Below are 14,042 nucleotides of genomic sequence, written 5' to 3'. Positions count from 1 at the left end.
AGGAGTTTAGTGCTTGCCTTCGGTCCAGGGTGTGATCCTGAAGACCCGGGATCGAGTCCCACATCGGGCTCCCTGCATGGAGCCTGCTTCTCCCTCTGCCTGTGTCTCTGCCTCTCTCTCTCTCTCTCTCTCAGTCTGTGCCTCTCATGAATAAATAAATAAAATATTAAAAAAAAGATGTATGACTTGAAACAATGGATTATCCCTTACTTTTCGATAGCTCTTTAAACTTTTCTAAGAACTTTCAAAGGCAGTATGTCATTCGATCTAGAGGGAGGCTGGCAGGGAAGATGCCATCCTTCTCGTCACGGAGAGGTGGACACTCAGCCTCCTCAAGGTCTCTCAACTACAAGCGGCAGCCACAGGAAGCTCACAAGGGCCGTGGCTTCTCCCTCCCCCTGCACGGAGTGTGTAGGCATCATGAGCTTGGGGACAATTTAGCTGCCCAGGAATGACCTTGAGTGGAACTCCAAGGCCCCAGGCAAGCAAGGTGCTCTCTCCTCACTCTCAAAGCCTGAGGGTCAGAGTTGCTGACTCTGAATTGCATTTTGCCCAAAGAGCCTGGAGCCTGCTCCTGGGACAAGTGGGCTGTACCAGGGTTGTTTGTGCCCTGCTTTGTGGAGATCATTCAGACAGGTGAGGAGACTGGAAGTTCAAAGGAGCTGGAGCCCGTCTCCGGGTCTCTTTCATAACGTGACTTCTGCTCACCTGCCCTCCACAGGTCTAACTGAGCACACACTACGTCATCCCTAGCCTAGGGCTGGGCAGCCTGGCAGTAGCACTGTGGTTAGGCATCATCCCCATAAATTTCCCCAATTTTACAAAGAAGCTGAGTCCCAGACATACTGTGACTTGCTCAAGCTGTCACTTCTAATAAGGGGAAGAGCCAAAATTCAAACCTAGATCTCTTTGACTCAAAAGCTCTGTTTCATTTTCTCGTTCTTCCTTAAAAAAAAAAAAAAAAAAATCCCAAACCCAAATAACTATGCCATGCAGGGCTGCCCCGAAGCCTCACATCTTTGTGCAAATGAAGGAAAGCAGCTCTCCTGTAGGGGTGGCAGCTCTGAGCCCGGTGCAGGAGGAGCTGGGCCTAGACTTCAGCTGACCTTTGCTCTCAGACGTCATCCCAGCCAGCACATGTGCCGAGGGCACGACCTGCATGTCTGGTGGCCCTGACACCATACTGGCACCAGGAGCGCCAGGTCTTGATTCCAGTCTTGCATTACCTTGCTATGTGACCATGAGTAAGTCACTTTTCTCTGTGTTTCTGGGCCCTTGTTTGTAAAATGAAGTCCTCAGACCAGCCACTCAACATTTCTTCCAAAGCGAACGTTCCTGTGAGCCGGTGCAGCACTTTCTACGCTGGACTGGGTGGCGGCACCGATTCAGCAACTGATTGTACGTGGCCTTGATCTGCTGTGTATGGCTTTCCTCGCTGTCTGTCCCGGTGGCTTGGAGGGCCCGGGGTTCTCAAACCCAAACACTGATAGGACCAGCAGGGACATATGTAAACGAAGCTGGCAAGTGTCCGAAAAATCATTTGGCTTTAATTTTTTTTCCTTGAGATAAAAACATAGTTGAGACAACTCTTTCTCTAAAGAGGTGCAAGTAAAGAAAATGACTGCTGGGGACAGTTTCTGAAGAGGAACGCAGGCGTCTGGCTTCCAGAGCTTCTGCTCTGTTGAGAGAACCTGCAATCAAGATATTTGTGCAAGAGCTCCTGACTTCTAAATGCTGGCTTACTCTTCTGTGTTTTAAACCCACTTCCAGTCAAAGCAAACCTCTGTTTTCTACTTTTATCTCAAGTCTTCCCGTCCCCCCACCCCTATCCTGGGGCCAGTAACATCTTGGAAAATCTGGATCCTCATTCATTCATTTAGTAACTATTTGTCGAGTCCCTCTTAGACACCCGGGCTTCCTCAAGGGACACTCATTTCTTTCAGCATCTTGGCAAAGCAAACAATTCAGTATTTTTAATTTTAGCACATACAAAAACCCATTAGCTTATATATAGAAAGTATTTGCCTAAGCACAGGACCGGTGCTAAAAAATTATGAGGTTTGTTAAAAGAAAACTTCACTTTTTACGGTGAGTTCAAACAAACAGGTTAACAATGTGATCCTGTTATTTCGGGAACTCAATGAAAGCATTGTTCTTTAATTAGCCTTGTTATTTTTAATCTGAATGTTAATTCAATGAGCGTTTGCTTTAATTATATTAATTGATTTTAAATCGATTGTTTTTCAACTCACTAAAAGTGTGTTTAGCCTTACGTCCTGTAAAATAATATCTCTTTATCAAGCATGTCTGTACTCTGGTCCGGAGAGGAAACCAGAATACAGTAGCTCTCTGTTTTAAAAGTGCTCTGTTCAAATGTGTTTTAAAAAATAAGTCCTGGGGCAGAGCGGGAAAGGAGACGGCAGGGCAGAGGCACAGCCAGGAGCCTGGCAGGGGGATGAATAAATCATTTTTGAACATTTATAATGATAGAATTACCGCCAGGCGGGAGCAGGGCACTGGGGCTGCTTTATAAGGATTGTTAATGGTAACAATCATTAAGAACAGCATGTGGGTTTTAATTGTTAGTAAGACACACGTTATTGATAATAAGTTTTTAACAGTAAAAGTTATATAGATAGTTATTCCTAGTAAACTATTAGTAGGAAGAGCTAGCACCTTCTGGGCGTCACCTCTGTGCTGTCACCTTGCTAGCTGCTTCACCTGCATGGCCTCACGGTGGCCTCCCCATAACCACACAGGGCAGTGGTTCTATCACCTGCGAGACACAGGCTCCGAGAAGCCCTGTAACTTGCCTAAGACCTTAGGGTACTGACATGCGGAGGAGGGTTCATAAACACGCTTATCTGCCACAAGAAGAATCCTGCCGTCCATGTACATGGTTATAGAAGTTAGGCAGTTCCCTTTTCTTAAATACTTTCTGCCTTTTTTAAAAAAAAGATCTTATTTACCTGTTTGAGAGAGAGAGAGAGAGAGAGAGTACACAAGCTGGGTAAGAGGCAGAGGGAGAGGGAGGAGCAGGGAGCCCAATATAGGACTCCATCCCAGGACCCCAGGATCATGACCTCAGCTGAAGGCAGATGCTCAACCACTGAGCCTCCAGGAGCCCCTACTTTCTGGCACACATGAGAAAGATGGATGGGGTACTTTATCTGACACCTGTGGAACGGGAAGCCATTAAATACCCAGGGTCAATTTTTTCCCCAAGAAACAATGAATATATCATTTTAATAAAAGTGATTAGAAAGGCCAGAGCATGAGATTAATGCTTTTTCTCCCCCCCTGATAGGTTCTAAGCAGATTTTTAAAAAGATTGCTGTGAAACCCCCTGGCGGGGCTTCTTGATGCAGAGCTGCCTGGAAGCTCCAAGGTGGTGCTAGAGCAGTGAGCGTGCGCCTGGAAGGTTCTGGCTGAGAGTGAGCGCCGTGGCGAGTTTCCTCCCCAGGCCCTCGGGGGAGAACCCTCAAGCGGCGACATTCCGTAAGAGAGTTAGTTATTGCCACGGCTTCATCCTGTCATCGCTAGTCTATCCGTTCTCTATTAAATGGTGGCATTTACACAGTAATGCCGGAATATTTTTTGAGGGAGAATTTCCACTGACAGGTCTTATATCATGTTCTGCGTTTCTCTCTTTCCCACTCTGGCTGGTTGGCTCATCAATCCATAAACAGGCACCACTAGGGGCTAAGAAACACTTTCTCAAAGATCTAAAAGGCCAGACTTACAAACCTGCATTTTCTTGCTGTGTTTCCTTGGGCAAAGCCTCAATGTGCACCTTAGTAGAAAGGAAATACTGATGTTTTCACTGTGGAGACTGGGAGACAAAAAAAAAAAAAAAAAAGGAGGGAAATAGATGGGGAAGTCCCTCGCTGGGTGCCTGGCATGCTGAGGTGCTCCGTGAGTTCTGTCTTCCCGTCCTTCCCTCCTGAGTGGAAGGGGGTGACACACATCACAGTCCCGTTCGCTCTGCACACAGGGTGCGCGCATTCTGTGGCTACAGTATTAAGGTGGATTTTTCCCGAGTGCCCTCTGGAGACCACACACCGACAACTTGGGGCATTTAAACATCCTCCCTGTATAATCTCTCTGGGTGACTTGTCCTGGCTCTTACCTTGTGTGGGCGGGCGTGGCTGGGGCTGTCCAAGCGGAGGCCCCAGCTGGGCTGGCCCTGGGGACTTTGCTGGTTTAGTCTGTGGAGCCTAGAGCAGGAGAGGAAAGAAACCTGTTGTGATGCCACAGCCACCTGCTTCCTCAGAAGGCAGGATTCATTAAGATCTTGTTATCACAGAGGTGAACTTATGTATGGTGCATAATTCTTAAGAGCACACACCATCGTGACTTTTTTTCATGTGTATATGTCTGGGTAGCCACCACCCAGATCAGGACAGAACATTCCAGCAGAGAAGGCTGCCCCATGCCCCTTCCCAGCCCACAACCCCCTCAAGTATAACCACCATTCCCACAGCTATTATGATAGATTTGTTTTTGGGGGGAAAGGGGGAGGGGAGCAGGTTTGAGACTTGCTTTTCCATAAAACTAGGAGCTAGCAAATTCTGTGGAGAATGATCTGGTAATCTGTGCTGAGGACCATGGAATGGAGGAGCTGTGTGGGAGCTTGTGGAGGTTGGGGGATGGAGAAACAGAAGACACAATAGTGTCTATTGACTGGTGCTCTGGGAACACACAAAGGGCATGTGTGTACACACATCTATGCATGCACGCACACAACCATACACACATGGCCACACACACCCGCTGCTCCCTGCTCAGGCCCAGCATGGAGGGCACAGAAGGGACAACTGGCTTCTCACGATAATGATCTCCGCCCTCGAGTGTTTCCCCCCATGACATGGAAGGAGGGAGGTCTGAGAGCCTCCCAAAGCCCCTGTCTGGTTGGAGCAGGGGTGCAGGCCCTCATGCCCACCTCCACCTGCACCCCATTCCTGTCTCCCCGGGGAGGTGCCATTCTAGGGGCATCTCCTTTGATTCCGAGGGACTCCTCATTTCTAGACAGCCTGGCATTTCTCCCGGCCACAAAGTCTCCTGTGTTCCCGAGAACCTTACCCAAGGCCTCAGTGGTGAGGGCACAGTGCCCCCGGGTACGAGGAGTTGGCTCATTTTGGAGACAACCAGGTCGGCCATCAGCTGTCTGTCCTCTTCCACGTGCTCGCCAATCAAGGGCATTGAGCTGTCCATCACCTGTGGGAGAGAAAGGAGGCCCGAGGGAGCCCCACGCAAATCGCTAGCGAGGCCCAGGAGGGCTGGCTCAGGGCTCAGCACCGAAGTGGCCGCTGGGTGGCGGTGTTCTCCAGCCAACCTGGTCCCGGCCTTGGGCTGGGTCTGCTCCCCTGGAGTCACCCAGGTCCCCGCAGTTCTGTCTCAATCCACTCTCTGGCTTCGCTACAATTCAGCCTCCATTTTTTGGGCTACAGAAATGTGACCAAGGGCCAGAGAGCCTTTGCTAACCTTTTCTGCTCTTTTCTTGGGGAAGCCGGTCTCTGCCCCCTCCTTTCCCACCTTGGCTCCTACCCAGGCTTGGGGTTGACCTCTGGGCCACTGGTCCAAGGTCAAGGTTTTCCACAAAGCCGGAAGCAGTGGGGGGGGGGGGGGGGCTCAATTTGGACCAAAAAGTGATATGGGCTGCAGTTGGCCCTGGGTTCAGAGAGAAGCAGCCTGTCCTTGGGGCCTCTGGCAGAGCCTATGCCAGCAGAGAAACTCCCTCCACAGGTAACAGCCTGTTTCTCAAAGGAGGCAAAGTACTCATGCTGGGGGGCAGCTCCTGAGAGATCATATTTGCTCAACCTGCTCTTTTGGCAGGTGGAGAAACTGAGGCCTAGGGATTGGAGGGGACTCAGCCAAAGTCACACAGGCCAACCGTGCACGTGCATGGGCAGCCGTAGAAGGTGTGGAGTGGAGCATGGCCCAGACAGGCACTCTCTCCTCTGCCAGATTCCAGCCTGCTCACCTGCCCCGGCCACCAAACACATGGCCTTGTTTCCCCTCCTCCAGGCTCTGGACTTACCAGGCTCTGTCTTCTGACCAGGTCCCTAACTACACCCATTCCCTCTGCTCACTCTTCACTTAACTCCTTCTTGTCCTCTGGAAACACCCAGCTAAGCCCTTCCTCTCCCTCTGAGCAACTTCTAACCAGCTGCTCAGCCGCACTCTTGCCTTGGGGAGCTTACCCAGGGGAGTGCTGACCTCTCCTGTTTCCCTGTGTCTCTCCACCAGACTCTAAGTCCTTGGGTCAGGGATGCGCCCTAGGTCCTGATCAACAGCTATGCCCTCAATAACCCCTACGATGGAAAAACGAAGGTCCTTGCACGGAGTCCTGCTTGTGATGATCAGGACACTGTGCGCTATGTTTTATTAAGCACTGATTACAGGCCAGGCACTGTTCCAAGCACTGGGTGTGGTGATCTTATACAAGTCTCAGAAGAGCTCTTGGAGGCAGGCACCACTATTATCTTTATCAAAATGATGAGGAAGGTGAAGACATCAAACAAGTAGTAAATTCGAGAACACGTGACTAGCAAGCCACAGTCCTTCCATTTCTCACCGAGCACTGAAACAGCTCTCTGTGGTGAAAACTGGGAACGGAAACCCGGAATCCAAGCCTATGTTCTGCTACAGACTTGCTGTGTGATGTTGGGCAGTTGTAAACTGAGGGCCTTAGGTGGCTGGGAAACCCAGCTGGGGCACCTAGGGGTCCATGTGTCCAAAGCACCCTCTGTGATTGGGAGGCTGGAAAGCAAACTCAAGGATGTGAATGTTGATTCCAGCCTGGTCCTGAGCGCTGTCCTCAACCCAAACTCCTCGTGGGTTGGGCCTGAGTCCCTGGCATCCGAGCTCTCTGTGCCCGGCACACCAACAGCCTGCTGGCCTACGTGGGCTGAACTGGGTCGTAACCGTGGAGTCTGTCTACGTGGACACATGCCTGTCCTCCTCTCCCTGCCCCTGCCCACCGTTGTCTGCTCTGGTCTCTGTTTCCTACACTCCCTGCAGTGGAAAACAGCCACTGCGAGGAACCTGAGGTCAGAGCAGTTTCGAATCCCCGTGGTGGACAAAGCCAAAGGAAGTGGACACTCTGGTCTCCCCAGGGAGATATTTTTCCAGTGAGCAATGTCATTCCCTGGACAGGCCACGGAGGGCAAGTTCAAGGGTCTTTCCCCTGAGTATTTTACTGTGAGGATCATCACAAAACATGTCATACAAATTTTATGTTCTCACCACAGAGGTGGCTGAAGAAAACAGTATTTTTGGATCTCTTCTGCCATTTTTTTCCTCACTGGGGAAAAAAATACCTTTTATCTTCCTGGTAGCAAGTTCCTCATCTCCCTTGACCCCACTGTAAACCCAAGAGCAAGGGAAACAGCTCTGCAATGTTTCTGAGAGAAAAAACAGTCTGAAAAGTCATTTTTTTTTTTTTTCTGGAACATTTTGAGAAGATATTTTCTTGTTTTTTAAAGTACAAAACCACTAATTTTGCTTTTTTTTTTTTTTTTTTTTAATGTAAGAGGTCCTTCATCCCTGACCCTTTGAATGTTTGGAGGCAGGGAGCCTAGGCCTACAAATACGAAGGTGGAGAAAACTCAAATAGGCAGGAGCTCTTGGGGGCAGAGAGAATGGAAGGGAGAGGGGGCTAAACTCGGGTGTGTGTGTGTGTGTGTGTGAGGGGGGAGCCAAGGAGCCCTTCCTCCATGATGGCTGTCACCTCTCTGGATGGAAGCTCTAGGAGGAGGGTCCCGGCCGCCATGGTTGCTGCTGAGTCCCCATCACCTGGCCTGGAGCCTGGCACCCAGCACCAGGACTGGTTAGTGAAGGCTGGATGACTGCGTGTGCGCCACAGCTGTGTTTGTGTCTGCTGGTCCCTGTGAGGACATGTAGGCGTAGCAGGGCCTGGAGGGGTCTCAAGAGATGCAAGACCTCAGGCAGGAAGGCCCTTGGTCCGTCCCTGGTCCAAAGCACCAGGGCATCCTCAGGAAGGCTGGGCACCCACTCCTCCAGGATGCAGCCTGCCTCTCTCTGGCTCAGAAGCAAGTGTGCAGGCCAGTACTGCTCCTTTGAGCAGGTGTCCTGGGGGAGGGGGCCGGGGTGGGGGTGGTTTCAGCTATGGTAGCAGCCAGAGGGAAGTGCTTGCTGGACTTGAGATGAGAGCTATATTCCAGAGCAAGATGGAACCTGCAAATACAGATGCAAATCCTCCTGGGAGCTTCTGGCCTCTCTGGGGAGGGACGGTGTCCGCCCTGGATCCCTCCCGACACCTCCGTGGTGGCCATTCCCTGGGCAGGAGGCTGCTGCTCTCCTGGGTCAGCCACAAAAAATAGCAGGGCCCCCACCCACAGAGTCACCGGTAGTGCCGCGCTGGGGGTCCTGGGGAGTGGCGTAGGCACGCAGGCCTGGGGACTAGCTGGCTCCTGTGGTCGCCCAGCCATGTGCTTCCCATTAGCCGCCCACAGCCTGGGAGGGGGCGGCCACAGGGCTCTCCCTCACGTGTCTTGGCCTTGTGTCAGCACCACCCATCCGCTGGGGTTGGAAGGCCACAGAAGGGGAGCCCGGGAAGGGGTTGTGGGGGCAGTGTGAACACGGAGATGTGCAGCTGGGGGGAGGAGGGAGGACTCTGAGGCCATAGGGGCTTTTTCAGGGGAGGGCAGTGGAGAGCCAGAGCTGCGGGGGGTGGGGTAGAGAGATGGGGCAGGGAGAGGGTTTGGGGTGCAGAGGAGGACTGTGGGACCAGGAGGCCTGGTGTGGGGGGCAGTCCTGGAGGAGACAGGGGGACTGTGGGGTTGGGGGGGGGCAGGGAGCATGGATAGGAAGCTGGCAGGGGAAGGGGAGTGGGGATTAGAGGTAGATGGGTAGGGACAGTCCTGCTGGCGGGGACAGCAGGCTGTGGGCCTGGGAGAGGCATGGGCTGTAGGTGGGTCATTGGGGAGATTCTGAGACCCGCAGCTCCTCTGCAGCATCTCTCACAATTCTAATTCCCTACGTCTTTTGTTCCATTCCTACCCCTGCAGCGCCGTGCTCCCTGTCCTAACTTTCAGTGTCCTCCATGACCCGTTTATCATCCTTCTTCCTCACCAGCCTGTACACCCCATGTCTGTCTGGTTCACAGCTCTGTCCCCAGAACCACACCCCTGCCTAGCCCCAGGGAACCCCAAGGACAGGTCTGTTGAATGAAGAGGAATCTCTGCACGGTGACTAGGGAAGTGTGCCCTCCTGACACACTTGGACACAGAAAATTTAAGAGGCCCAATGGCACAGATCTTGCTGACTCATGGACTGATGCTCCCCACCCCCACCATCCTTAGGCCCACGGGTTGTCAAACTGCCTGTGGAACACAGATGCTCTAGATGTTGCCGAGGATGGGGATGGGGAGGTTTGTGAGGGTGGTGGGTGAGAAGCCTCTGGGAGCTGCGTGTGCCCAGGCCATGGGCCGGGGCATGGCTGACCACGGTGGAGCCCATGGGTGGATTCTGTCCCTCTGGCCAGGAGGACCTTCTGCTTCAGCCCTCACCTCAATGATGTAATCTCTGCCGTCCTTGCTGTGGACCGCCTTGACAGCGCAGATGTCCAGGCCGCCAAACATTTCTGAGCAGCTGTCCACCCACAGCCTGTACCTGCAGGGACGGAGAGATAGACTGTGAGCGTGGGGGGAGAGAGCAGGAAGGGGGAGCAGAAGGAGAGAGAGAGGTGGAGACAGAGAAAGACACAGGGAGACACACAGATAAACAGGCCTAGGACAGTGACACGTGCACACATCCAGAAACAGAGAGAGGTGGTCAGAAATAACAAGAGACAGAGATGCAGCGAGAGAGACAGAGACACAGAGGGAAACAGAGAGGCAATGGGAGGGACAGAATGGGGTACAAGCAAAGGCAGAAACACAGATGGGCAGAGAGAGACTAGCAAGGGAGGCAGGAAGCCGGAGAGAGGAAGGGTGAGGAGCAGAAGGAAGGAGAGGAGGGAGAGATGTCAGGGACCCAGCCACGGCAGTGCCGTGCTGGCTCCACAGAGCTTGCCCTGCCTCCATCCGGAGCCATCCTGAACACCCAGCCACTCCTGCGGCCCTTTCCCTTGGGAAAGCTGCTGGAAGGGCTCAGAATCCCTCCCAGGCCATACTCCAAGCCCCAGTGAGCACGCTAGACAACAGCCTGCGGGGGACAAAGGGGACAAAGGGCGCATTCTGCCCTGAGCCTGGGGCGGGCAGGCCGGGGAGCCTGGCAGGCCGCTCTCCCCTCTGGGCCTGGCCCTCTGGACCCAATGCTTTTGTTCCCTTTCCAGCCACTTGATGGCTACAAGGTCAGTTTGCTTTGCAGGGGAAAGATCTCGACACTGGATTTTGACCCCACAACAAGGGGATGGTTGTATCTGGAGAAGTCTTCCCGGGCTCGCACTTGGCATCTCTTGTGGGGGCCGGACTTGGGAGTCACCAGGGACTTGGTGTCAATATTCTTGCTTCTGCCCTCACTCTCCAGGGTCACACAGGGCACGCCTGCTCTGAGATCTATTTGTGTCTCTGAGCTACAAGGCCTAGAATGAGGAGAGGTCATGGCCGAAGTGCTCTTAGAACCAACCTTCTCATCTTAACCGCCAAGGCCCACTGAGGCCCAGAGGTGGAGAGCAGTTTGGCCAGGTCACACAGCGAGACAGTAATACAGCCAGGATTACATAGATCTCCTGGCTCCTGGCTCTGGCTTTTTTCATTCAACTCTAACAGAGAGTGTGTGAGATCACAGAAGGAAAAGGAAGGATGAAAACTCATGCATATTCAGCAACCAACAGGTCCCAGGCCATCTGCGGGGGTGACCCTTCATTCTCTAACCCCCACCCAACTCTTTCAGGAAGGTCTAACCCATCTTACTGATGAGGAGACTGAGGTTGAGAGAGCTTCACCAGCCACTGTGCTGGCCTCCAAACCTAGAGTCTGTCTGATTCCACAGGCCAAGCAAGCCACCCTTCCTCTTAGTTGGGACACATGGCAGCCTTTTGTCCCTCTGCCTGGGAGACCAGTGACATGGAGTCTTGCTACTAAAGTCCTCAATAATTTTGGGTAATCCTCTCCTTCTTGAAGCCTGTTTCCTTATCTGAAAAATGGGCAGGCCTAGTGTGATTCTAGTTGTGTCCCAGAATCACCAGAGGGTAGAGCAAACAAACATAAACATACAGATTTGGGGGCCCTGCCCTATGCTAGAATACTCTCTACACATTTTTAAAGCTTCTCACGTGATTCTCATGTGCAGCCACACATGAGGACGGCCTTTGGTCCTCAGAGTTCTAAGATGCCCCTGGGCTCTCTGACAGGGTCCCTGTATTTGGCAGGAGTGGCTCACAGCTGAGGCTTCTTCAGTTTAGGGAGGCCTGTGCCCTGAGACACACCCCTGAGTCAGGTTTCTTCTCAATGGAAGACAGAAGCCAGAGAAAGACCTGGGTTCTAGAGGCTGTTTGCCCAGAGAAAGCTGGGTTCTAGAGGCTGTTTGCCAATGATGAACTTCCAGAATACCTACTGGCTGTATCCATGGGGCACAGGTCCCCTTTCCCAGGGCCCAGGAAGGGGCTCCATGGATGGAGCAGGACGGGAAAGACTGGAAAACATGGGTCACACTACCCCCTGCCCCAGCCAGGTGGGACTAGCACTGACCAAGCCACATTGTTGGTTTTGCTGAAGGGTCAGGTTACCTGGCAAACAGGTAAGCCAGGTGGAAAAAGGAGCCAGGGCCTGTTTATGGGCCCCCAGAGGATTCCTCCCACTGTGGAGGTGGGATAGGGGAGCTCTGCTTCAGGTTTTGGCAATACTGCCTATGACTTTACAGAAGGGAAAGTGAATTCCAGGCCTAAGTGGACCCTGGCCTAAGGCAGGCTCTGGCAGGAATGGCCCAAGAAACCTGGAACTGTGCGGAGCTAGGATGTGGTGGCCTGCTGGGGACACTTGAGAGCAGTTCATGGGGCATCGCAGAAGGCTGGGCTCACATTCTGGAGAGGCCACAGAGAAAAGGACCACAGTGCCCCATGGCTGTTCACTGGGGGAAGGAAACGACTGCCTCAGACCAGATGATTCGGGTGGGCAAGGTAACCAGCACGCCCTCCCTGAGACTAGTTGATATAGGCGGGCTCCCAGAGGAAGGCGGCAGCTGCCACCAGGGCTGTCAGGAAGGGAGGGCAGCCCCACCCTGCCACGGTGGCTGTGGGGTTAGGTACTGACCATCCCTCTCCCCGTCAGCACTCTAGTTGATCACCTCCGATTAACAGCTGAAGCGGTTCACAAAGATTAGTTAACTCGCCTCAGGTAACACAGCCTGGAAGGGACAGGACACTCATTTTCATTCACATCCTGCTTCTTAGAGGCCCTGAGCCAGCAGATCATGAGGGCAGGGACCATGTCTGTCTTGTCTGCCACAGTTCCCCCAGGGCCTCACTCAACACCTGGCTCCCAGCTCCCGCTCAACAGATAACCAACAAGGAAATGAAGGGATGCCTCCCAACTCCTACTCACTCTTTACAAGGTGATTGTGGAACCACCTCCTTCAGGAAGCCTTCTCTGACCTCACTCCTCCCTTATCTGCATTGGGTGCCCCCTTTCTGTGCTCCTCCTGCAAGCACCACAGCTCACTTCCACCCCAAAATACCACACTGTGTCTCCTATGTTGACTGGGGAGCCAGGAGGGGACCTCTGTAGGTTTAGTCTGCACAACATTGATTTCCCTTCTTATCCTTTTTGATGTTCAATGGAGTCAAGCCCTCCCAACCCATTGCTGCGATAGCTGGCCCCAGGGCAATCTCCAATGGGTGGAGACAAGATGTAGGCCCGGAGCAATCTCACAGGTGCCGCTTCTGGGTCTAGTGATTGGCTCAGCAATGGTCATGTGACCCACAGCAGGCCAATCCATGATCAAGGCTCCCTTCCAGTCTTTGGTTGAGATGGTTGGGAAAGAGAAGTTTTGTCCCTGCCCTCCTTGACATGGTCAGGATGGAAGTCTGGGGCCTCGATGGGCCACCAGATGAGCCCGCCGTGTGGAATGAAGCTAACGCAGAAGAAAGCTGAGCTGAGGTGTGTAGAATGAGCCCTAAAGCCTCACCTAGAGCTGCACCTCTGCAGTTTTCATTGCCACAAGCCAACCAATCTACCTTCTGTCTCTGATCAATGAGATTTGTGTTGTGATGGTTGGAGTGGACCCAGAGTCTTTGAAGGGAAAGGCTGCACCTTTTTTCATCTTGGCTCCTTTAGTGCTTGGCACAACATGGCAGGCAGTAGGCACTCAATAAATGTTCACCCAGACCTGACCCCAAAGCCCACACTCCATGCACTCTTGTTGCATGCCAGCACACAGAGGTCACCAGGCACGCAGGGAAGCATGTGTGTGCGCTGCTGGCCTTGCGAGCAGGTGACTGGCCCTTCTTCAGGTGGAGAGAGTGCCCAGCAGTGCTGAAAGGCAGAGGGACCTGAGGTGCCTTCAGCCAGGGTGCACATACCACATTCATGACTCAGTAGAAATAACCTCTCCCTCCTGACACTGAGTTGAAGATATAAGTCTGAGAGAGGGATGGACATTCCAGTAGCCCTGGTGCCCTAATAAGGATGCTTTTATGTACCTGTCAGAGCACAGAGGGGACTGGTAAGGACTCCCTGCTCTCTCCGTAATAGCTGGGCAGGGCTGGAAAGACCCCTGGACTTGGAGTTAAGACATCAGGGATCTACTCTCAGCTCTGTGACCCTGGACAAGTCACTTTCCCTCTCTGAACTTTCTTCTCTCATCTGTGAAGTGGGATTACTGTAATATCTACCCTGCAGGTTGCCGCGCAATCAACAGCTGACGTGCCTAGGAACGTGCTCTGTGGGTGGTGAAGCACTGGCAGGAGGGTGAGGCGGCACTCCTTACAGGCCCCTTGTGGTACTCCTCCCCCACCTCCTGCTGGGGCTGGTGCCACACCCTCTCACACCTTGTCTCTTACCTCTCAGTCATGGCCACTTGCTCCAGCATGGCAGAGCCTGTGTTGGCCTTCCAGTTTCCAGAGATGGATGTTCGCC

General features: G+C 52.9%; 1 protein-coding gene across 2 annotated transcripts in view; it reads right to left on the bottom strand.

Annotated features, from left to right (window-relative positions):
- SYN3 (synapsin III) overlaps window positions 1–14,042 on the bottom strand; it is a 456,205-nt gene that overhangs the window by 10,297 nt on the left and 431,866 nt on the right. For both annotated transcript variants that reach the window (XM_041755595.1, XM_041755596.1), the window contains 4 exons: window positions 13,967–14,041; window positions 9,534–9,636; window positions 5,083–5,217; window positions 4,130–4,217 (listed from right to left, as the gene is read on the bottom strand). In XM_041755595.1, the coding sequence (XP_041611529.1) occupies window positions 4,130–4,217; window positions 5,083–5,217; window positions 9,534–9,636; window positions 13,967–14,041 (401 nt within the window). The remainder of the gene's footprint in view (window positions 1–4,129; window positions 4,218–5,082; window positions 5,218–9,533; window positions 9,637–13,966; window position 14,042) is intronic.

Source organism: Vulpes lagopus, chromosome 5 (genome assembly GCF_018345385.1).
Source record: "Vulpes lagopus strain Blue_001 chromosome 5, ASM1834538v1, whole genome shotgun sequence".
Taxonomy (NCBI): Eukaryota; Metazoa; Chordata; class Mammalia; order Carnivora; family Canidae; genus Vulpes; species Vulpes lagopus.
The sequence above is the reverse complement of the archived record's forward strand: the minus strand, read 5'-3'. Positions and strand labels throughout refer to the sequence as shown.